Source organism: Mustela putorius, unplaced genomic scaffold, assembly GCF_011764305.1.
Source record: "Mustela putorius furo isolate JIRA1106 unplaced genomic scaffold, ASM1176430v1.1 tig00000107_pilon_pilon_pilon, whole genome shotgun sequence".
NCBI classification, from domain to species: domain Eukaryota; kingdom Metazoa; phylum Chordata; class Mammalia; order Carnivora; family Mustelidae; genus Mustela; species Mustela putorius.
This window is the reverse complement of record NW_025421284.1, coordinates 5,275,372-5,298,003: the sequence shown is the minus strand read 5'-3', so window position 1 is coordinate 5,298,003 and position 22,632 is coordinate 5,275,372. Positions and strand designations below refer to the sequence as shown.

Here is a 22,632-nt window from a genome sequence, read left to right as displayed (position 1 = left end):
CCGACATTCAGGACGTGCTTGTCCCCGCAGTGCCCCGAGGGAACTGCGGAAGGTCCCTTCTCCCTCGCGGGGAGGCAGATGGTGCTTCTGACGACAGGCTAACCCTGAAATCGGGGGCTGAGCACCTGTTCTTCCTCGCTGGGGCCTGGGGCCGGGCTCTGACCAGGGGCCTCTCCTCCCCCCGTAACTCGGGGCCTGCTCCTTCCCCTCCCGGCCGCTCTGTCCCCCCCCACCCCGCCCTCCTCACCCCCCGGCCGGGCCGGCGTCAGCTGCGGTCGTTCCCGGGGGCTTCTGTCTGGACTCAGGACAGCGCTGACCTGACAAGTGCAGGGCCTGACCCCAGGGTGGAACAGCCACTCACTGCCCAGCTGCCCAGGAGCGCGGCGGTGTTGCCCTCGACGGTCAGACGTGCCCGATCACCACCCGTTACCCCCCGTTTTCAGAATCTACTCAGTGTCCGCCCGGCGCCAGTCCCTGGTCTCGGGAGGAGCCGCGGCTGCAGCCCAGAGGACAAGGTGCTGCCGCAGGAAGGGCAGCGGGAGCTGAAAAGCCAAAGGTCAGTCGTGCAGACCCCGCGGACACACCAAGTGAGGCGGAGGGAGGGAGAGGCAGGACGGCTCCCACCCGGGAGGCGGCCAGAGGGTGACGGAGGACGCGTGGGGAAGACGCCCGAGGGGCGGTGAGGCCGGACAAGGAGCCCAGGAGGCGGCCAGCCTGGGGACACTGAGAGGAGAGGGCGGGAAGGGACAGGCCGGCCCCTCCCCACCCAGCATCACGCCACCCCCTGGGGCCGTCGCGGGTGCAGGGACCCGCCCCGACGCACGTCCCCCTGGAGCCCCGCGGGGACCCCGTCCAGGTCCGCCCCCTGACGGTCCGGCAGCCCAGGCCCCGCCTTTCCGGCGCGCGGCGGAAGCGGAAGTGCCCGCGGGCAGCTCACTTCCGGCCGGGCTCCGGCGGGCGGCGGCGGCCGGTGAGCGTGTGGCGGCGGCCGCGGCGGAGGGCGGTGTGCGGGGTGTGCGGTGCGGGGGCGGTCGCGGACGTGCGCGGATCGGGGGCGGTGCGCGCGGCCCCGGGCGGTGGGCAGCACCGGGGCGCGCTCTCCGCGGACGCGGCCGGGGTGCGCGCGGCCCCGAAGGCGGGGCGGAGGCCTCCCCGTCCTCCCGCTGAGAGTCCTCCCGCGGGGAGCGCCCGGAGGTCGCGGCTGGGGGACGGGGCCGCGGACTGCGAGAGCCTCGCCGGCTGCACAGCTGCGGGGGCAGCTCGCTGGGGCGGCGGCGGGACGCGCGGCGCGTCGGGGCGGGGCGGGGCGGGAGCGAGCGGGGCGGGAGCGTGCGGGGCGGGGCGGGAGCGAGCGGGGCGGGAGCGAGCGGGGCGGGAGCGGGGCGGGAGCGGGAAGCGTGCGGGGCGGGGCAGAGGGAAGGCGTGCCCCGCGGGGACAGGCGCTGGCCCGGGCTCGTGGAAGCGTCCGTGGAGGCCGGGGCTCTGCCGAGGGCGTGCGGGAGCTCGGGGAGAGCGCGGTCTCCACCATCGGAGAAGCTGGGTGCGGAGGCCGTGCGTGGGGGCAGTGCACTGAGCTCAGGGGCCACGTCCACCGAACCCTCCCATTGCCGGGCGCTCCCGGATGCCCGGTCGGGCGCCCGCACCGGGGCACTGCAGCTGGGAGGGAGGTGTGCTGTGGCGCGCGGGCGTCTGTCCGCCCACTTGTCGCGCCTGAGCGGATCCCTTTGGCCCCTCCTCTTTGTCTGTTAGGGTTGTTAAATGTACAAAGTGGAATTTCGGACATTACAGACAGTTCTGGGGTTTTTAGTATTTTTAAAAAGCTTTCAAAGATTTATTGGAGAGAGCGAGAGCGAGCAAACGCGCGTGCAAGCAGCCAGGGTGGGGGAGCGGGAGAGAGCGAATCTCAAGCGGACTCCATGCTGAGGGCAGAGCCCCCAGCCCCGCAGGACCCTGAGATCACAACCCAACCGGAAATCAGAGTCAGGGGCTTAACCGGCGGAGCTGCTCAGATGCCCGGTGGTGAGGCCCGTTGAGGTGTGCTGGCCCTTTGCCTCTGTGTCCTCGCCGAGGCCTCCTGGCACAGCTGCCCCACCAGTGTGGCCAAAGGGGGCCATGAGGGCTCCAGAAGTGGGCTGTGCCTGGGCGAGAGAAGGACCTGGGAGACTGACATCGGATAGGGTGCGGGTCCGTGTCTCCACACAGACACCCTCTGTTCATCGTTTTTAACTGGAGGTGCTTCTGCTTTACCTACCTTTGTATCTGAGTCCTGAAAGCTCGTCCTCCTGGTTCAGCGCTCTGATTTACCGGATCAGGATCTCCCGTGTTCTCCTTGTAGCTCCATTGTGAACCGCAGAGACTTTTAGGGGGAAGGGGTTTCGTGCCTACCTGTCTACCTTCCTAACACATCTTCCCCTGCTGCTCCCTCTCTCCCTGTTCACACAGGGTGCCTCTAGTATGACTCGCGCTGAGATCCCAGCTGCTTTTTAACCATGAAGGAGACAGACCGGGAGGCTGTAGCCACAGCTGTCCAGAGGGTTGCGGGGATGCTCCAGCGCCCGGACCAGCTGGACAAAGTAGAGCAGTACCGGAGAAGAGAGGCCCGGAAAAAGGCCTCGGTGGAGGCCAGACTGAAGGTACGAGACCACAGGGGCCACAGGCGTCCGTCCACTCCGTCAGGCTGGATCCGTCTGCCTCGAGTGCGGGGTGGCTGCGTAACGTCACCGTCATAGTTTGGCTCAGTGAGCCTTTGTGGTGGTCTGCAAAGAGGCGGACCAGACCGTCTTTGTTTGACACATTCCTTCCAAAAGCGTGTCACCCAGCAGCAGATTCCTAGAGCAGATGGGGCGAGTGTTGGAGCAACCTCTGAAGCACACAGAAGTGTCCATTTAAATTTTAAGCAGTACTAGAAGACGAGCAGCTACCCTTATTTCTGAAGTCTTCTGCAGGGTGCCACCGTAGAGCGTTTTGTTTAGAACTTTCCAGCACACACTGTGGCTGTCTGGCCCGAGGGGGGCGGGGGGAGAGAGGCACGGTGATTAACGCTGTGAGAGGGGCAAGAAAGAAAATCACTCTTTTTCAGGGTACCTTATGATTGGTTTGGTTTTCAATCTCATTGGTGTTGGGAAGTGAGTTTTTTAAAAAACTACTTCTATTCCGTGTAGTTACACCGATGTTAAGACTGTGGTCTGCCATGATGAACAGGCAGCAGAGCGGCCTTGGGGGTTCACGAGCCTCTGAGGAAGGTTCATATTCACACGCACGTGGCCCCTGAAACGGTGTCAGCGTCTGGGTGGTGGCAGGCTTCGGGAGACGGGATGAGGGCCACTTGTTTGTGCCACACGGAGGATCCAGAGACCAGTGGGACTTACTTAAAACACTGGTTTTACTAAAGAAGTTTTAGTAAAATTTCTCTTTAGCTTGGACCTGCTGCATTTTTAGTCAGCATTTCGGTCTGTTCCGGAAACTTAGGGGATTAACTGATAATCATCCCTGTGGTCTAGAAACCTTGTGTGGTTTGTTACCATCACCGTTAGCGATCTCTACGTGCGACTTAGGGTTCCTGGGTCGAATGTGTTCCTGGCTTTGGTCGTGCCACCTGGCCTTCCCTCCCCTCCACTGGCTGCCCCTTCTTCACGTCCCCTCCCTTTTGGCCACTAGCTGCGGGCATCTTGGCGTGCCGGTGGAGTGAGTCTGGATCCCAGACGAAGCAGCTCTCCGCAGTGGGCCAGCCATCCTAGAGCTGAGTCTGGTCCCGGCTGAGGGGCAGGAGGCCCTATACCTCAGAGCTGATGAGCGAGTCCTCACAGTCTTGGGTGAGGCCCGAGGGAGCTGTGGAGGCCTGGGGCAGCCCTGGGACCAGAGGGAGGCCCGGGGAGACCACATGTGGCGTCCTCCTGGGGCAGGCCCGCGAGCTGAGGCAGTCCCATCGAAGTATCCAGAACCTTCAGGCTGAGGGCCTGGTTGAGGAGTTTGGGACGTGTTCTCAGGCAACACTGAAAAAAAAAGAAAAGCTATTTTGTGACTCGGTTAAGTCCTTGCTGAATCTTATTCTCTTTTTTCTGAGTATTGGCTGTTCTCCGCTATTGAAATTTATCTCCTGTGACCTTGAACTTTCGGAAGAAGATTTGTCTGTGGCTGTCCTGGCTCCGCTGACCCCCTTCCCTCACCCCTGGATGTGTCCCCCAGGCTGCCATCCAGTCCCAGTTGGACGGTGTGCGTACGGGCCTGAGCCAGCTGCACAACGCGCTGAACGATGTCAAAGACGTCCAGCAGTCCCTGGCCGACGTCAGCAAGGACTGGAGGCAGAGCATCAACACCATCGAGAGCCTCAAGGACGTGAAGGATGCTGTCGTGCGGCACAGCCAGCTCGCCGCAGCTGTGGAAAACCTCAAGAACATCTTCTCAGGTGGCCGGTGGGGACAGCTGGGGATGGCGGGTACCTGGGGCGTCAGGGCCAGAGTGCTGTCTCTTCTCTTTGCCTTGACTCACTGTTCCTTGCCTACGGGTGGTGCAGAGCCGGGCCCAGTTTTTGTGCTGTGTATTCACAGCCCTTCCTTGGGGTGGACCGTGAGTTTGAGTCCCACCTGTGTGGCTGACTTCCTGTTTGCAGTAAGGGCGGAAGGGGCCAGTTGAACAAGCAGAGACAAGTAGCTTTGTTTGGACGGAGACACGTAGCTTTGTTTGGACGGAGACACTGAAGTGGGTTAACAGCATAAGCACTTGTGAGCTTCATTCCCTGGGCTGCAGGGTGGCTGTCAGGTCAGGAGACCAGATGGGACTCCGATAGGTGACAGAGAAAAGTGTTCCGGAAGACAGGACGGGTTGGGGGGGGCAGTTCCCAGCTGGAGAGGTGATGCCAGCAAATGGCATTTCCTAAGAGGAGGAGAGTGTGCCCATGCGCAGGGGTGGGGAGAGCAAAGAAGGGACACATTCTGCGGCCTCGGTCCGCACTGGGCAGGGTCTGGTGGAGGCCTTGGGGCTGGTTGGGGTGGCGTGGGGACAGGAGGTATGGGGTGGCCCTTTCAGAGCCATGTCCCTGTACCTCGCCAGTGAGAGGCTCTGCAGCCTATCTGGGAACAGTGTCATTTGTCACATGGGTGGGGCTCCATGTCTGCTCAGCACAGTCCCGAGCCCGTACCACCCCATCCTCATCCCCTCTCCTCTGTCAGGGTCGCCAGCATCCCCGCAAGAAACCTTGAGGCGGTCTGACCCCTTCCCTTCCTTTATTCCGTCTCTGGTCTCAGTGAATTTTTTCTGTTCTTCTCTAAACTTTGGTCGACCCCGGAGCGTAATCTGCCGCAGCTCTTCACACCACGTACAGCCACATCATGGCCCTGCTCCCGCCGCATCGTACCTTGGTAATTTGTGTCCTGTTCAGCTCCTGCTCCTCGGACTCCTCTCATGCTCTTGTCTGGTGGCGGCACTGTTGAGTACCTGGCCCCCTTGCTCATCTTCCCGGGGTCTGAGACTTAAGGCCACGTTCTAAGTTGCTTCTCCCATCCTGCCCCCACGAATACCTCGGCATTGCCGACTCTACAGTGGGTGTTAAGGAAGCCTTCGTCTTGGTGACTGTTGGCTGCCCGGAATTGGAATGTAGTCCCCAAGCCCAAATGTCCTTCATGACTGTGAGCCAGCACCTTGCTTGTTAATTTTCCTCCTTATGATTTCCTGTTGACTGGTAACATTTCCTTCCGGTCTTGTGAAACTAATGCCAAATGACCAAAAAGTTACTTTCCTGGAAGGAGTTCATCCACAGGAGTTGAAAACAATTTTCTTCCCTTGAAGAGCAACTGAGGCTACGTTATATACACATTTTGGTTAGCAGTCTACTGTATCGGGAAGATGTGCTGGTTTGAGCCCCTTTAGACGTTTCTCATTGCCGGTCATTTGGTAGGACTGTACCCAGTACCCAGCCTTCCCCCCCACTTTGTTTTAACATGAGATGCACTTAATATAAAATTTACCATCTTGATTGTTTTTGAGTGTATAGTTCTCTGGTGTTAGGTACTTCCACATTGTGCAGCTGTCACCACCATCCGCTACCAGCGTAAAACAGACTGTGCGGTGCTGTGTGTCAGTGACGTGCAAGTGACACTGAGAGACCACCACCAAACGCTGCGCCATTGAATGATGGCTCCCCGTTTCCTCTCCCCTGACCAGTTGAGGGTCTGTTTAGATTTTCTGTTTCTTCCCAAGTTAGTCTCTAGGTTTTTGCCTGGGTGTCTGGGTCATCTGGTTGGTTGTTGTACTGTCGTCTGTAGTACTCTCGGAGCCTTTCTGTTTCTGTAGAACCGGCAGTAACGCCCCTGCTTTCATTTCCAGTTTTAGTATTTGAGTCTTCTCTTTTATTTTTTCCTTTAAGTTCCTGAGCTAAAGATTTGTTAATCATTGGTCTTTTCAAAGAATTGCCTCGTGATTTTGTTGGTTTTCCCGTTCTCTATTCCGTTTCTTTCTGCTCTGCTCTTTGTTATTTCCTTCCTGCTGGTAGCTTGGGGTTCAGCTTATTCTTCTTTTTCTGGTTCCCTGAATTTATAAAGTCAGGTTGTTGATGTGATAGTTCTCTCTCTCTCTTTTTTTTTAGCATAAGTGTTGCTGGCTATGCACTTGTCCTTAAACATTGCTCTGTTAGAGCCTGCAAGTTCCAGTTTGTTGGGTTCTATTTTTGTTTCCATATTTTCTAATTTCTCCTGTGATTTCTTTGAGCCAGTGATTGTGTTAGTTAATCTCTACTAATTCGTGAATTTTTCATCTGTTACGGATTTTCAACTTCATCCCATCCTGGCTGGAAAAGATACATTGTATAATTTCTATCTCTTAAAATGTATGGAGGTTGAATTTGTGATTTTACATAAGGTCTGTCCTGGAAAATATGCTCTCGGGAAGGACGTGTGTGGCTGCTTAGGGGAAGGACATGTGTGTGGCTGCTGGGAGAGAAGGACGTGTGTGGCTGTTGGGCGTGTGTCTGTTCGATGGAGCTGGTTGATTGTGTCGTTCAGGTCCTGTGTGTCCTTATTCATCTCCTGGTGGTTGTCCCGTCCGTCACCAAGAGAGACGTGGAACTGCCTGTTTTCCAGTAGAGTCTTTGTCTTCTTTGTCTCTTGTAAACTTGCTGATTTCAAGTCCGTCTTGTGCGGCATCAGTGGGGCCACCTGCTCTATTTTGGTCCCTGCTCGCCTGGCCTGCCTTCTCCCACCTTTCATGTCAGCCGGTTTGTGTCTTTGCATCACGGGCGAGCCTCTTACAGATGGCAGATGGCTGGATCTTGTGTTTTGATCCATTCTACCAGTCTCTGTTTTTTAACTGGGAAGTTAATCCATTTACATTTGAAGCAATTACTGAAAATGGCTGACACATTTCTGCATTTTGCTATTTGATTTCTGTGACTTACAATCTTTGATCCTCATTTCCTGCTATTTCTGTTTTCTTTTGTGTTTACTTGATTTTTTGTGTGTGTGTGGTGAAATGTTTAATTCCTTTCTCATTCCTTTTTTATGTATTCAGAATCTGTTTTCTTTGCAGTTACTGTGTGGATTACATTTAACCTCTAAAGTTAAAAATACTCTTGAATTTATGCTAGCTTAACTTCAGTAACAGACAAAAACTCTGCTCCTACACAATGTTGTCTCACCCTTTCAGTTACTGATGTCACAAAATTACATCCTTATACATTATCCAAAAACATAGAAGAGTTGTTTATTATTCGTTAGTCTTTCAAATTATGTGGAAAACACCATGCAGAATTATAAACCAGTTACAGCAATACTAGCTTTGGACAAAGAATTTTTTTTCCCTAAATGTATTAGTCTTTTCAATTACGTAGGACAAAAAGTAAAGTCACAAACCGAAGTTACCATAACACGAGCTTACGTGGCTGCCCTGTATCTCCCTTTACTGCGATCTTTATTCCCCCGTAGCACTCTGCATTACCACCCGGCACCCTTGCAGCCACCGGACTCGCTGAGGCAGTTCTCCAGGGCCGCGAGCGCTCAGCCCTGTCTGGAAGTGTCTTTGTGTCCTTCACTTTTGAAGGCCAGTTTTGCCAGGTACGGGGCTCTGGGGTGACTGTTGTTTTCTTTTAGACTTCAACAGTCTTAGCCACTGTCCTAGGGCCTCCGAAGTTCCTGATGGAAAAGCTGCTTGTTGTCTTACTGAGGCTCCCTCATAGGCCACCAGCTGCTTGCCCCTCACTGCTTTCCAGGTTCTCTCTGTCAGCAGCAATTGTTTTTGTAATGTGTCTTGTTCTTGGTCTCCGAGTTTTTACTCCTTGGAGTTTATTGAGCTTTTAGATGTTTATATTCCTGTCTTTCATCAAGTTAAGTAAGTTTGATCATATTCAGATAATTTCTCTGTCTTCTTACCTCTCTCATCATCTTCGGGGATGTCAGAGTGTGCGCGGTGCCCCAGGGTCCTGTAGGCCTGTCTGCTCGCCTTCGGTCTTTGTTCGTTCTGTCCTTCCTACGCAGTAATTTTGTTACCTCGTCTTTGCTGATTCTTTCTTCTGTCAGGTTTGCCTTTGAATCCCTGACGTAGGTTTTCTGTTTCAGTTGCTGTAGTTTTTACCTCCAGAATTCTTTTTGGTTTCTTTTCAGGTTTCCCTGTCTTCGTTGATGTTTGCATTTTGTTCTGTGTCATTTTCTGGACTTCCCACGTCTTCCTTTAGTCCCTGGAGCACATCTAAGACTTGTTTTAAAGTCTTCATCCAGTAGAGGGAGCCTGTGAAGCGGCTGCCTGTGGTTCGAGTTGTCATCCCAGGGTCCTCGGATCGAGCCCCGTGTCAGGCTCCTTGCTCAGTAGGAACTCACTTCTCCCTCTGCTGCTCCCCTGCTTGTGCCCACTTATGCGCACGCACTCTCTGTCTCTCTCTTTCTGACAAATAAGTAAACAAAATGTTTAAATAAAAGTGACGTCTTCATCCAACAGATGGACCGCCTAGTGTCTCTCAGGGATGGTTATCTTTTCCCCTTGACTCTCATACCTTTCTGTGTCTTTTTATGTCTTGTGATTTTTGTTGTTGAATGTTGGACACGTGAATCCAGTAACACAGTAACTCTGAAAATCAGATTCTCCTCTTCTGCAGGGTCTGCTGATTGCTGTTTGTTGTTCGGTAGGCTGTCTCTGTGCTGAGGGTCAGACTAAGAGGTAAACTGAAGGTCTTCCCAGGTCTTTTCTGAGCCAGACCTCTTCGAGCTTTTTAACTCTCCCACACGAGATTGTGCGTGAATGTCGTAGTCCTGAACGTCTGGAAGGGGAAGGGAGGAAAAATGGAGGGGAAAGGGGGCACCAGCTCTTCAAATCATCCGGAAGTCACCTGACTCCAGGGCAAGGGGTTGGCAGCAGTGGTGGCCTGAGTGCAGTAACTGTGTTCCACCACTGTGTGTGCCTCTCCCTGAGTGGAGGCAGTGACCAGCAGCTGGAGCACAGATCCCGGGTTTTGGAGGACGTGGTCCTCTTTGCTCAGCCTGGTTCCCTGAAGCTCCGTGCAAGCCGCTTTGGGAATGCGTGTCAGGCTGGGCTGGGGCTGGGAACGTGCTCCTGTGCTAAGAGCTGGGGTGGACCAAATGAACCATAGTTTATTGCCAGGCCATCTGCTGGAAGGTGCCAGCCTTCCTCAGACCCAGCACTTCCAAAATAGTTACTCAGATTCTGCCAGCGCCGTTGCCGTCTGGGTGCGGAGACCGATTCCTGGCGCTCCCTCCTCTGCCATCGTCCCAGGCTCCTCCACGGCCGTTTTTGTGGTTTTTCACACTTTCATCTTGTGCCTTTTTCCCTAGTGCCCGAAATTGTGCGGGAGACCCAGGACCTCATAGAACAAGGGGCGCTTCTCCAGGCGCACCGGAAGCTGATGGACCTGGAGTGCTCCCGGGACGGGCTGATGTACGAGCAGTACCGCATGGACAGTGGGAATACTCGGGACATGACCCTCATCCACAGCTACTTCGGAAGCACGCAGGGGCTCTCGGACGAGCTGGCCAAGCAGCTGTGGATGGTGCTGCAGAGGTCACTGGTTACCGTTCGCCGTGACCCCACCTTGTTGGTCTCGGTTGTTAGAATTATCGAAAGGGAAGAAAAAATCGACAGGCGCATACTTGACCGAAAGAAACAAACTAGTTTTGTTCCTCCCGGGAGGCCCAAGAATTGGAAGGAGAAAATGTTTGCGATCTTGGACAGAACCGTGACTACTAGAATTGAGGGCACACAGGCAGACACCAGGGAGTCCGACAAGATGTGGCTCGTCCGCCACCTGGAAATCATAAGGAAGTACGTCCTGGATGACCTCATTGTTGCCAAAAACCTGATGGTTCAGTGCTTCCCTCCCCATTACGAGATCTTCAGAAACCTCCTGAGCATGTACCACCAGGCCCTGAGCACGCGGATGCAGGAGCTCGCGGCCGAAGACCTGGAAGCCAATGAGATCGTGAGCCTGTTGACGTGGGTCCTAAACACCTACACGAGGTAACTCCGAAGTCACTCTTGTATTTTCTTTTACATACAGTTGAGTTGCTTTGCTGCATGTGCTCAGCTCCCTCAGACGTCGTTTTCTGCTGATGAACGTCTCCCCTCGGGTCCGTGTGCGTGCTTAGCCTTGAGGCCAGGGCCCAGCCTCTGGCTGTGTGAACGCTCCTGTGTTTGGGTGGTGCTTCTGCTCTTGACTTCCCGTCCCTAGTGAGCAGCTCGGCATCGGGCTGTTCTGTGACACTGAGTGCCCACTGTGCACTAGGCCCCTCCCGCCTCACGGTGGCCTCCCGAGCGTCTGGTTCCACCCGGCAGACGGGTGAGGACACGTGGGCTCAGGAGGTCCCAGAACCAGCACGGGTCACGGGAGGCACCAGCTCCGTCCTCTTGGCTGCCAGTGCCCCCCAGCTTGGTTCCTTCTCACCAGTACCCTGGGAAAATCCGTTCTTTCTGTGTTTCAGCCTTAAGGTTTTGTCCCTTTGCAAAAGGGACATGAGCCGTTTGGTGCTTGTACTCGTCTGACGCAGGGTTGGGAACTGTGGCCGCGGTGCGGTATGCTGATGTTCTTTAAGATTAGCTAGCTGAGGGGAAGATACGTTTTTGGATTTTGCTGGGTTTTGTGAATCGAGAACAATATAAAATTCTGTGCTGTAATTATTTTTAGCCTGTCTTTTTGCTCATGTGCAGAAATTTGTTAACCCTTCTGCTTATCAGTAAGGGTTCGGATGTTTTGTGTGAATATTGGTAACCGGCTGTAGGAGAGAATGCTTACGTCTTCATGTAAAAACATAGGAGAGACGCTCTGTCACCCACGATGACGGTGGTCACTCTGGTGTGTCTGCGGCTTCGTTGTGCCAGGCATGGGTACTGTCCCCCGGGCGCTGCCCTCTCCCAGCCCACAGGTCCGGGGCCATCACCATCCTCCCCAGCCCGTGGCCTTCCCTGTTCAGGCCTTGAGGTCTCGTCACCCCACGAGGAAAGTACCGTGAGGGTCTTCTTCATGTTGTGCGTGAGGAGACTGAGGCGCGGGGGTCCCGTGCCCAGTATGGACGCGGCCGGCCCGCGAGGGCAGTAGAATCCGGGCCCTGCACCCTCGCTGCTCAGCTGCCAGACTGGGCACTGGCTCCTGTGCAGTGTGTGTCTTGCCTTCGTGCGTTTTCGTGTGTGCGCAGCTGCGTACGGCCGCCTTCTCGGCATTTGGACTTCGGTGGGAAAAACGGAGCTGCTTTCACGCTAGAAACGTTTCTCACTGCAGCGAGGCTCTTGGGTGACGTCGCGGCGGAGCGAACCGTCTCTGGACACTTGCAGGGTTTCCCCAAGTGCCTTTCGCTAGGGAGGAGCTCGTGTCTCTGCCGGTGCTTGTGCTCGGGCTCCGCGTTTGCCTGTGAACGTGCACTGCGGGAACGCGGCACAGGGCGCGTGACTTTTTCTGGACGTCTGAGAACCCGACCGCACGAGGATGAGAACGGGCGCCTAACGGGGACTCCTCTGAAATCCCGTCCCTGTCCCTGCCTCCTCACACCCGCTTGTCCGACCGCGCTGGTCCTCCCTGCCGAGCGTCTGTCGTCAGGAAGCGCAGGGAGCGGCACCGCTGGCCTCAGCGGCCCTGTGCGTGCTTGTCATTCCGTGGGTGACGGGACCTGCCCGCCCAGCACCTCCGCTTCGCCGGCCGGGCCCTCCCCGGGGCTGGGCGTCAGGCACACACGTCTCCGCTCGCGGGCTTGCTTTCCTGAGTGCCGGGGGGCCGCGGGCTGAGGCCAGCGACAGGGGGGCCTCGTGGGACCACTCCCGGCGCAGCGCGCGCCCAGGGCCTGCCCCCCGCCCCGACACGGTCTCGAGGACGCTCGGGCACTTGCGTGTCGGAAGAAAGAGCGACACTTAGCTGAGCGCACTGTCTCCCCGCTAACTCTTCTTTCTCACACCCGGCTTTGCCGCAGTGCAGAGATGATGGGGAACGCGGAGCTGGCCCCGGAAGTGGACGTCAGCACCCTGGAGCCTTTGCTCTCTGCAGACGTGGTCTCTGAGCTGCTCAACACGTACATGTCAACCCTCACGGTGAGTAGAGCGGGCGCACCTCCGAGCCAGGCCTCGTGGTGGACCCAGTCCCGCTCGGAGGCCGCGGGCGGAGGGAGGCGGGAGCGACCGGTCTTGGTGTTGGCCTCCGAAGGGTGCGTGGGCTGGTTCGGGGACGTCGTGTCTTCCAGGGAGGTGAGGAGGGCGGCGGGTTTTCCGGCCCCGGGTGGAGACTGAGCGTGTGTCCCACGGAACAGAAGCGCCCTCTGGCTGGAGCAGTGAGCCTCATGGCCCCCGGGAGCCGGATGGGCGGTGGTGCCGGCCGGCCTCAGAGCTGAGCCTCGGAGTGGGAGGGGGCAGGTGGGGCCCGGGTGCACCCCCCAACACCCGTGACCCCAGGTGGTCTGCGAGGAGCATGGGAGGGTCAGGGCCTGCCTCCCTGGCCGAGGGGAGCCCGAGCGGCTGACAGCATCCCGACTGAGACGCTGAGCCCCCCCGCAGGGAAGCAGGGAAGGGGCCGCGCTCCCAACGTGGCGGCGCTGGTGTGTGGTCTTTTGGGGACAAGCCTGCTGGGGGCACGTCCGCCTCCTGCTTCCGTGTACAGCTGACCGGCCTGGCCTGGCCTGGCCTGCCGCCGTGGTGCTTGTCCAGACGGTGGCTGGTGGAGGCAGCGCCTGGCACAGAGGTGGCTGGTGGAGCGGCTTCTCTGGTGTCCCCTTGTTTGGGAATAGTGACTCCCAGGGCCCTGAGTTTGGTTTTTGCCGCTGCGTGGCTGAGGAAAGTCCGTGTGTGTTGTCTTAGGGGGCATGTTCTGTTCTTCCTTTTTCTGTGATGCCAAATTTCTGTAGTCAAACATCATTGCCTGGCTGCGGAAAGCACTAGAAACAGACAAGAAGGACTGGGTGAAAGAGACGGAGCCTGAGGCCGACCAGGACGGGTACTACCAGACGACGCTCCCCGCCATCGTCTTCCAGGTACCGCCGTGCGCTGAGGTCCCCTGCCGGGCCGCCCCTGGGGTCTGTGGGCTCGACAAGTGCACGTAAAGTGCCTCCCTCCCTAAAGACAGAGGGACCCCTTCCGGGTGCCTCAGGCCCCTCTTTCTCCGGAGCAGAAGGCGCCAAGGGTCACCCGTCCAAACGGTTTTGCCCGGAGTTACTCTAGTTTTCCTGAAGCATTTGAGTTTGCGCTGGAACCGAACTGCGTGTTACTTGCACATGACGCTCAGATTGGAGTTTGCTGCTTTGATGTTCTCTGATGTTGAAAATGGCTGAGATTCATCTTCCAAAATGCCACCTGACTGAGTACGACCCCGTGGGCTTGGGGAAGTGTCCTTTACGTTATGACCATAATTGCGCCGTCTCCTTCTGGTTCCTTTGCTTTTGGGTGCCCAGCACCTGCTGGCGTCCTCCGGCTTCCCTACGGTCCTTTTCTTCTGGCCTCGGTGTTTCCTCCCGGAGGAAGGGTTCTGGCAGGAGGAGGGCTGAGTCGCGTTCTGACCCCTGTGTGGGACCACGTCGCTGACACGTGCTTGGATGCCAGCCGGGCGCAGTGACACTGCGGGCGTCTGTCTCCGGTGACACCGCGAGCCGCACAGGGATCTCCCCGTCCCCTTTATTTTGGAAACTGGTGTCAGACAGACTGTGTGCCCCGCAGGCCTGGGGTGAGCCTGGCCTCCCTGCCCTCTCCGCCTCTCCACGTGTAGCTCTCCCCAGCTCCAGGGTGTACGCTCCCGGTACTTCGTAAGGAATTCACGTCCCAAGTCGCAGCCCAGCTCCTGGCACCCATGGGACCCCAGCTGCACCCGACCCCCTTAGGCCCCCATCTCCTCCTCAGCTCACTGAGAACACGTGTTTCCCTCCGTGTGGAGATCAGCCCGTCTGCAGGTGATTAGGAAGTGATTCACTTGTTGTCTTTTTTCATCTGATGAGAAAGTTGTCCATTTAACTGACTTGCTGTTTTTTGAGTGGTTTCCCCCCACCCCTGATTTTAGACTAGAGCTACCAGTTGGCAGATAGGGGTTTATATAATGGGAAATTGCACCCTTGTGAGTTTATATTAGAATTCATAAACTCTCCCAATTTTTAGATGTTCGAACAGAATCTTCAAGTTGCTGCTCAGATAAGTGAAGATTTGAAAACAAAGGTACTTGTTTTGTGTCTTCAGCAAATGAACTCTTTCCTGAGTAGGTATGTATTTTGCCAGTGCGCTCATTTAGAAAGTGTATGGTTTTAAAACTTAAAAGCAGAATTTTGATCCTAATATGCCTGATATTAAAAAGTATTTTAGGCCTGGATTTGTTGTCGTGACCTTTGTTATTTTGAAACAAGCCTTTGGAACAGATGACGCTGTTTTCTTGAGAGCCCACGGGGGCCTGATTCTCCTCCAATGCTTCCTTTCACTTGTCTGCACGGCCCGGGGCCTGGGAGGGACTCCCGTCAGGTGGCAGCTCCAGTCCCGTCACTGGGAGTCGCCGCCCCCCCCCTCAACGGGGCTGGGGACTGTGTCTCCAGGACTCCTCTTTTTGATTTGCTCGGGAGGATTTTCAAACCTATACAGAAGCAGAAAGACTGGTGTAAAAAAAAACTTGACCCATCGTCCACCTTCAAAAGCTGCCCCTGTAAAGCCCCTCTCCCCCAAGCATTTTAAAGCAAGTCCCATTTTGGCATTTCGTCCTGTGTACCCTCATTCTGGCTGAGGGCCAGCTCACACCAAGTTTGTATTTGGGTTTCCCCAGTGGTTTCAGACGTGCCTCCTTCTAGTGGTGTGTGGAGACTGAGCTAGGAGCCGGTCTGGGCTCCCTGGTCTCGGGGAGAGCCACTCTGTGAGCCACTGGCCTGTGGACACGTGCAGGTTATGTCCGAGGGCCCAGCACCTTCTTATCCGGCCCTGACTGCCGGCCTTGGGAGCCACATGTTGGGTCTAAAGGCTTGTGAGATTCCTCTTTATTTTCTTGCTGTTTCGTAAGAACCCGGTGTAGGTGGGGTACGCTCTGCATTGTGGCACACTGCGGTGTGGGGTCCGCCTGTCCTGCCCTGCAGACTGAGAGTCCCCATCAGCCGTACCCCTGAGGGTCATGGCCCCAGTTTTGTTAGCAGAAAGAGGAAATTTTCCTCATCAGCCTCAGAAGTTTGCTTACCTGAACCACACGTTAGACAGAAAGGTGGGATAAATATTTCTTTTTAATTGCCAACTTTGCTCCTTTTATAAGGTCTTTTAAACATACGTACAGTGTGTTGTAGTGTTGTGTTCTGGTGTGTGAGCCTAACAATTTCAGAAATAAAATACGTAGTGATCTCAGTTGCTTGTTTTCTTGACCTCAAATGGAAGTTATTTATTTTGAGTAATGTCTTAATTTGACTTTTTCAGGGAAAGTTTCAGAAAGTGACATCTTATCTAATATTTGATAATGCTCCCAACACTATAGTATGAATTTCTAGGCAAATTGTGTGTTAGATAAAATAATAATTTTCCCCTCACAAATACTTATATACTCAGAATACTAAATCATATTTCAGAGCCTGACACAAAGTATATTTTTAGTAATCCATTTAAAATGATCAGCTTCCCTGATTTTTCATTAGTATACAGATCGTCCAAAAATTTATTTTATTTTTCAAGACTTACCTGGTCAGATGTTAACGAAGCCAGATGTCTTCATCAGGTGTGATTTCCTTGTGAAGTCTGGCACACCCCGCAGGCCCCCCCTTACCAGTGGTTCTGCTGGGGGCTGTGTGTTCCCAGATACAAAGAGGAGGCCCAGTCGTATAAAGAGGAGCACCTCCGGGACCGGCAGCACCCGCACTGCTACGTCCAGTATATGATCGCCGTCATCAACAACTGCCAGACCTTTAAGTAAGTGACTGTGGGGCACAGGGCGACCCCAGAATGAAAGGGCAGAAGGGAAGTGTTCTGAGTTGCTTCATTGAGCCTTGCCTGTTTCCTTACAGAGAATCCATCGTCAGTTTGAAAAGGAAGTACTTGAAAAGTGAAACGGAAGAGGGTGTGTCTCTGACCCAGCCCAGCATGGATGGGATTCTGGACACCATTGCACAGGAAGGCTGCAGCAGCCTGCTGGAGGAGGTCTTCCTGGACCTGGAGGTGGGAGCCGGTTCTTCGCTGCTTTGTTTCCAGGCTGAAAATCTTGTTTCCGTCCAGCGTGGGTCTGTGACCCATCCTGTGACCGCACCCTGTGACCCAGATGGAGCCGACATTCCGGTTCACCCTTCTCCCTATGAAAGGGCCTTTGCTTTTCTGTGAGGTAGGCCTCGTATGATGCAGGTGCAGAGTAGAGGTCCTTCCGGTGTATAGTTGGACAGAATACCATTAGATAATAAAGAGACTGATCTCAGCGGATTATAAAATGGAAACAAGTACGTAGAAGGAAGACGGACTATGCTCTTTAGCAAATTCTTGATACCAGAACCAAATTGAGAATTCTTCCAAGTTTGCACACCCACCACGTGGATGGGTCTCAGCTTTGCATAAAAGTACGACACGGAGTCGCTGACAGAATGCACTTAGTTAGCATCATGTCAGAGGCACCAAGAACAGGGAGGGATTATTTCAAAGATGCAGGCGTTACATTGATGTATGGGCAGAAACCAGAGTATGTTTAAAAAATAAAAGTCTGATCATCTTGGGTCCTCCTGGGAAGGAAGGACCTGGCGAGGATCTTCTGGGGCGATTGGTGGGATCATTTTGTGATGTCGCATGCTTTCTCGAAAATGGTTTAGTACATGGATAGATGATTATGGATTATAATCTAAATGGATTAGATGAAACGGATACATTTGAAATTATTTCCAAATTAAAAAAAAACTAACAAAAAATGAGATAAAGGACACAAGTAAACCCTTTCACAGAAAAGGTGTTACGGATGTCCAAAATGTGAAAACAAAATGCCCGGTCTTTCCAGTCTTCAGAGATACGCACGCTCAAACCGAGTGTTCTCTGTGGCTTTGCGGGCTGGCAGGTAGCTCTGTAGGCACGGGAGAGGGCGTGCTCTCATGTGTTCTCTGCAGGACCAGTGCTGTAGCTTTTAGAGGGCCCTGTGGAAAGTTTCCGGGGTTTAGTTTGCACACTTGTTGGCTGAACAGTTCTGCTTTCGGGGTTTCACCTGCAGAAAAGCACAGGTTCATTGCACTGTTCTTTGTAACTGCAAAATGTGAGCAGTTTTAAATGTCCGTTGGGAACGGGTAAGTGCAGAATAGCCATATGACATACGTGAACAGTAGAGGCGGCCTGTGTATGGACAGATCTCCACGTCCCCGAAGTCGTGTAGCCAGTGTCTCACATGGTTACGGGATGTGTTTGCAGATCCCATGGCAGTAGGGTTTTTACGTGTGTATTTCTGTCACAGAACATCACTGAGGCTCTACGGCACCTTCCTCTGGATACGTGTGACTCGGGGCCAGTGTCTAGGTGACATTTTCTGTGCTCTTTTCAGCAACATCTCAGTGAGCTGATGACAAGGAAGTGGCTGTTAGGCTCCAATGCCGTGGACATTATTTGTGTTACTGTGGAAGATTATTTCAGTGATTTTGCCAAAATTAAAAAGCCGTACAAAAAGGTAAGAGTGTGGACACAGTGACACGGTGAGCTCACCTACAGGCCGGAGCCAACCTGCCGTCTTGTGTGGAGCTCCGTGTCCGCTTGGTTCTGTGAATGCACGTTCACGGGTGGTTTCATGAACCTGAGGCACAGACGTCATGTCTGGAGACAGGCCGGGTGGAGGCGATGGTGCTTCTGTTCATTTAACCTTCCTGCCTCCTGACACCCCACCAAACCCTCCTTGACACACGGCTACAGACACCGGCCGTGCTCGTGATACGGACCTCCTCAGCAGCCCCAAAAGCCCTGGAAGGGAGAAGGGGGCAGCAGCTGTGGATCGGGGCTAAGCGGCAGCTCCCTCTGCAGGATCCCCGTCCAGGGCACAAGCCGGCTGCCAGCTTTCCCACTCCAGTGGAGGCCCCAGGGCTCGTGTCTGTGTGGCCGGGCCCTGGAGAACCCAGGAGCCCTGCCCCAGACGTGGAGAGCCCCCGTGTGCCCCAGCCCCGTTCCATGTCCTCAGGGGTGTCCCCGAGCTAGCCCGTTTCCTCCTGCAGGGCCTGGGCCTGCCTCTCTCGTGGATTCTCAGGGTCTCAGGCAGTGTTTGCTGCTGTTGCCGTATCGAGTGATGGGATTTCAAAAGTCGGGCTTTCCATATGTTTTTTCCTGGCTCATAGGAAATGGTTTGGATATACCGACCTTGTGTTCATACGTTTTGTAAAACTTCTGATTGTTTCTGGGTTCCGTCTCAGGACCCTTTCGGATTTCTGTGTAGATGCTTGTGTCGACCGAGCGGTGACACTGTTTTCATTTCTGGTTCTCACACTTTCATGTGTTTTTGTCCTCCTGTGGTGACTGGGACCCAGCGTCACCCTTGTCTGAGTGCTCAGTTTAAAGGAAATTCTTATGACTCTGCCAGTAAGAGTGATGCTTGTCAGGAGACCCGCTGCCTGGAGCCCTGACTGGTTCCCTCACCTGCTCTGTGCAGAAGCCTCTGGCTGGTCAGAAGGTCAGGTGCTGCTCTGTCGTTGCTTGCCTGGCTTTTAGGTCCACTATTTATTTCAACATTTGGTATGTTGATTTAGTAGTTGGTGCCTGAGGAGCCCAAGGGTGTGTGCTGCCCTCCGGGGGCGGCTTCTCTGGAGGGCTCATCTGCTGGCGCGACTGGGCACGAATTTCCTTTCACCACGTACTTGAGTGAATGCGCGTATGTGCTCTTTCAGGTCCTGGCATCTGTCGACGGGCAGGAGGGTGGGTGTCCTGCACGGCTGCCTGGCCAGCCTGGGTCTCAGCGGGCACCTGGTGGGGTGGGGTGTCTCAGCGGGGAGCCCCGAGGGGGTCTCAGGGGTTTAATCTGGGGGGTTGTCTCAGTGGGAGCCTGGGGGATCCTTAGCAAGGGGTGGGGGTCTCTGGGGAGTGCCTGGGGGAGCCTCAGCAGGGGCTGGGGGGTGTCTCAGCAGGGAGCCTGGGTGGGGATCCTTAGGAAGGGGAGGGAGTCTCACTGAGGTGCCTGGGGGTGTCTCAGCAGGGGGTGGGGGCCTCAGTGAGATGCTTGGGAGGGGTCTCTGGGGAGCCTGGGGAGGTCTCAGTGGGAGGGGCGTGGGCATCTGAGCAGGAGCCCCGGGGCTGCCTGGCTGACCCCCCGTGTGCCGGCAGAGGATGACCGCGGAGGCGCAGCGGCGCGTGGTGCTGGAGTACCTGCGGGCCGTCATGCAGAAGCGCATCTCCTTCCGCAGCGCCGAGGAGCGCAAGGAGGGCGCCGAGAGGATGGTCCGGGAGGCCGCGCAGCTCCGCCTCCTGTTCCGGAAGCTGGCCGCCGTGAGTGCCGCTCTGGTTCTGTGTCCCCAGCGGGGATGTTGAGGCCCGCTGGTCCGGGCCAGTCCTGTGAGGGACCAGATGACCAGTCGGTCCCCCTTGTGAGCAGGGGAAGGTCTGTTGGACCTTGTGGCTGGGATGGCTTCTAGGGCGTTACCGCGAGCCCATGGGAGTGGTGCTAGCCGGACTGGTCTCACCTCTTGGGCTGCCGGCCCCCTGCCTGCAGCGTCCCTGCTGAGGGCACACGCGACAGCTCCCCTGTGGGCCTTCAGTGGTCACCTGGGCCACAGAGTTCCACGGACACTTGGCTTGTGTCTCCTCATGGCGCTCGGCAGCTGCACACACATTATCTTCCAGGGCTTTGGTGAGGATGCAGACGGGCACTGTGACACCATCGTGGCCATCGCGGAAGTTATTAAGCTGACAGACCCATCACTGCTCTACCTGGAAGTTTCCACACTGGTCAGCAAATATCCAGACATTAGGTAAGAGCCCATGAGCCGTCTGTTTCAGCTAGAAATTGTGGAACAGAGCAGTAAGCTCATTCCTAGGGTCACTGACAAGATGGAGAGGCCTGACCGTCAGGTGTGAGCGCCGTTGGGGGGCCCAGTTCCTGGGAGGACAAGCTGTGTGGACGATAGCCAGGAGCAGAGTGGGCACATCTGTGTGCCTCTACATCCCCTAGCCCTGCTATTGGACCTGGAGCCCACTGGTCACACACCTCCCAGGTGTCAGAGCACAGGTGGCCTGAGTGTAGGTGGGACATCACCACACTCTGCACTGGGGGAAGGTGGCAGAGCAGAGTGGTTTCTGGAAGCTCATCTTGTGCTCGTGGATTCAGGGAGGGGAGCGCAGGTGCCTGTCACATGCGACCACGCCCCCCCCCCACCTTCCTGTCTCACCCAGCGACTTTCTGTCAGCGCTGTGGGTTTGCTTGAAGCAGGACGGAGTGGTGTTCCTGGGCTCACCAGCGTCTCTCACTCTAGCCAGGTGGTCTGTTAGAGAGTTAAGAGAGCAGCTTACGAGACTTCGTGATTGTGGGTTGAAGGGAAGGGGCACGGTGAGGGGAGAACTCTGGTCTCTCTCCCGTCCTGACGTGGGGCCTGCGCCGCACGTCCACAGCTGTCGACCCTGCTCTGACCCTGCTCTGGGGCCTCCGTGTTGGCCCGGCCAGGCAGGGGGGAGTGCGGGGGGCAGATGGAGTTGGATGTGGGGGGCGAGCGGCGGGAAGCGCACCCCCGACGTGCCCGTGTTCCCCGCACCCGCAGGGACGAGCACATCGGCGCACTCCTGGCCATGCGAGGGGATACGAGCCGGGACCTGAAGCAGACCATCATCGAGACGCTGGAGCAAGGCCCCACACAGGCCAACCCGAACTATGTGCCCATCTTCAAGGAGATCATGGTTCCCAGTCTGAACGTGGCAAAGCTCCTCAAGTAGCCTGCCAGGCCCCGGCCCTGGAGATGTGTGGCCGCCAGAAAGCCGAGAGATGCCTGGGACCCCTGGGCCTGCATCTCCCGCTGTCGCACTCACAGTGCCTTAAAGAACAAGTACTCTGGTGGCTGTGGTACTTCTGGTTTCCTCGTGCTTTGTAACGTCCCTTGTGAGGCATGTTCCGGTGTGAGGGGCCCTGTGGTGCCGGTCCCTCTTGACCCCTGGGTCTTCATTTCCACACAGTGTAAACACAAACTCTGCTGCTCAGTAAAGAGTCTGACCTCCCGCAGGGACTGAGGGGTCCTGGACGTGAAGGTGTTCTTGGAGGGGGAGTGGTGAGCGGCCTGCCGCAGTGGAGGCCAGAGGTGCCCCGGCAGGCAGTCGGCTTGGGGCTCTCTCCCCGCCTCCGCCCCGTCCCACCCCGCGGGCTTGTGCCCTCTCTAAGAAAGAAATGTGCCTGTGACACAAGAACCCAAGGATCTTGGAGGGCAGGATCCATCCTGGGTGGACCAGATTCACCTCGGGGGGGTTCACCTCAGGGGGGTGAGATTCTGCTGGGAGTGGGATCCATCTCGGTCGGAGGGGATAGGATTCACCTGGAGGTGGGATCCACCTCGGGGGGACAGGATTCACCTGGACATTGGGGGCAGATGCAGTCCTGCTTCCCCCGTCAGTCTCATCTCAACCTTCAGACTGCCCTTGTGCATCTCTTTTCAGCGCTGCGCCCCACCCCCTTCGGTGTCTCGGCTGCCTCCTCCCCCCACTCTGGCCGGGTGGTGCTGCTCTGCCCTTTCTGGGCACCTGTTTGCTGTGTGCAGTGATGAGTCTGAGTAAGCGAGTGAGCACAGGTGTCCGCCTGTCTGTGCCTGGGAAGAACCAGGTCTCAGACCCCAGGATGCGCCAGCAGCCGTGTCCCCACGATCTCCCTGCACCACCCAAAGGGGCTGCCTCGGTCACATGCGTGCGCACACAGCCGTCGATGTTAACTTTAGAGCCCGAGCACGGTTCGCCTCTACAGCAAGCTACGTCTTACATTCTCCTGATGTGACTGCTCACGGTTACCACCCAAAGTGCCCTGAAGCATCTTTTTTTTTTTTTTTTTTAAGATTTTTGTATTTGTTTATTTGACAGACAGAGATCACAAGTAGGTAGAGAGGCAGGCAGAGAGAGAGGGGGAAGCAGGGTACCCGCTGAGCAGAGAGTCAGACGTGGGGCTCGATCCCAGGACCCTGGAACCACGACCTGAGCTGAAGGCAGAGGCTTTAACCCGCTGAGCCACCCAGGCGCTCCACCTTAAAACATCTTTAATAGACGTGATCATGCGGGTGTGACAGGGTCTGCGGCGGGGCCCCTGCCCAGCATGCCCAACGA

At 55.8% G+C, this 22,632-nt stretch overlaps 1 protein-coding gene across 4 annotated transcripts; it reads left to right on the top strand.

Moving 5' to 3' along the window:
* Positions 1-888: 888 nt before the first annotated feature.
* On the top strand, positions 889-21,554 carry EXOC3 (exocyst complex component 3). Of its 4 annotated transcripts, none has more exons than XM_045089443.1 (13): positions 889-970; positions 2,443-2,633; positions 4,186-4,405; positions 9,771-10,452; positions 12,390-12,507; positions 13,314-13,439; positions 14,551-14,651; positions 16,207-16,317; positions 16,413-16,563; positions 17,912-18,034; positions 19,669-19,830; positions 20,185-20,312; positions 21,096-21,554. In XM_045089443.1, the coding sequence occupies exons 2-13, from the start codon at positions 2,490-2,492 to the stop codon at positions 21,265-21,267; spliced, it is 2,238 nt and encodes a 745-aa protein (XP_044945378.1). In that variant the 5' UTR covers positions 889-970; positions 2,443-2,489; the 3' UTR covers positions 21,268-21,554. The 4 variants fall into 4 exon arrangements, with proteins under 4 accessions (XP_044945378.1, XP_044945383.1, XP_044945385.1 ...); XM_045089448.1 differs by lacking the exon at positions 889-970 and adding an exon at positions 2,208-2,232; XM_004768408.3 differs by lacking the exons at positions 889-970; positions 2,443-2,633; positions 4,186-4,405 and adding an exon at positions 4,416-5,357.
* Positions 21,555-22,632: the final 1,078 nt, after the last annotated feature.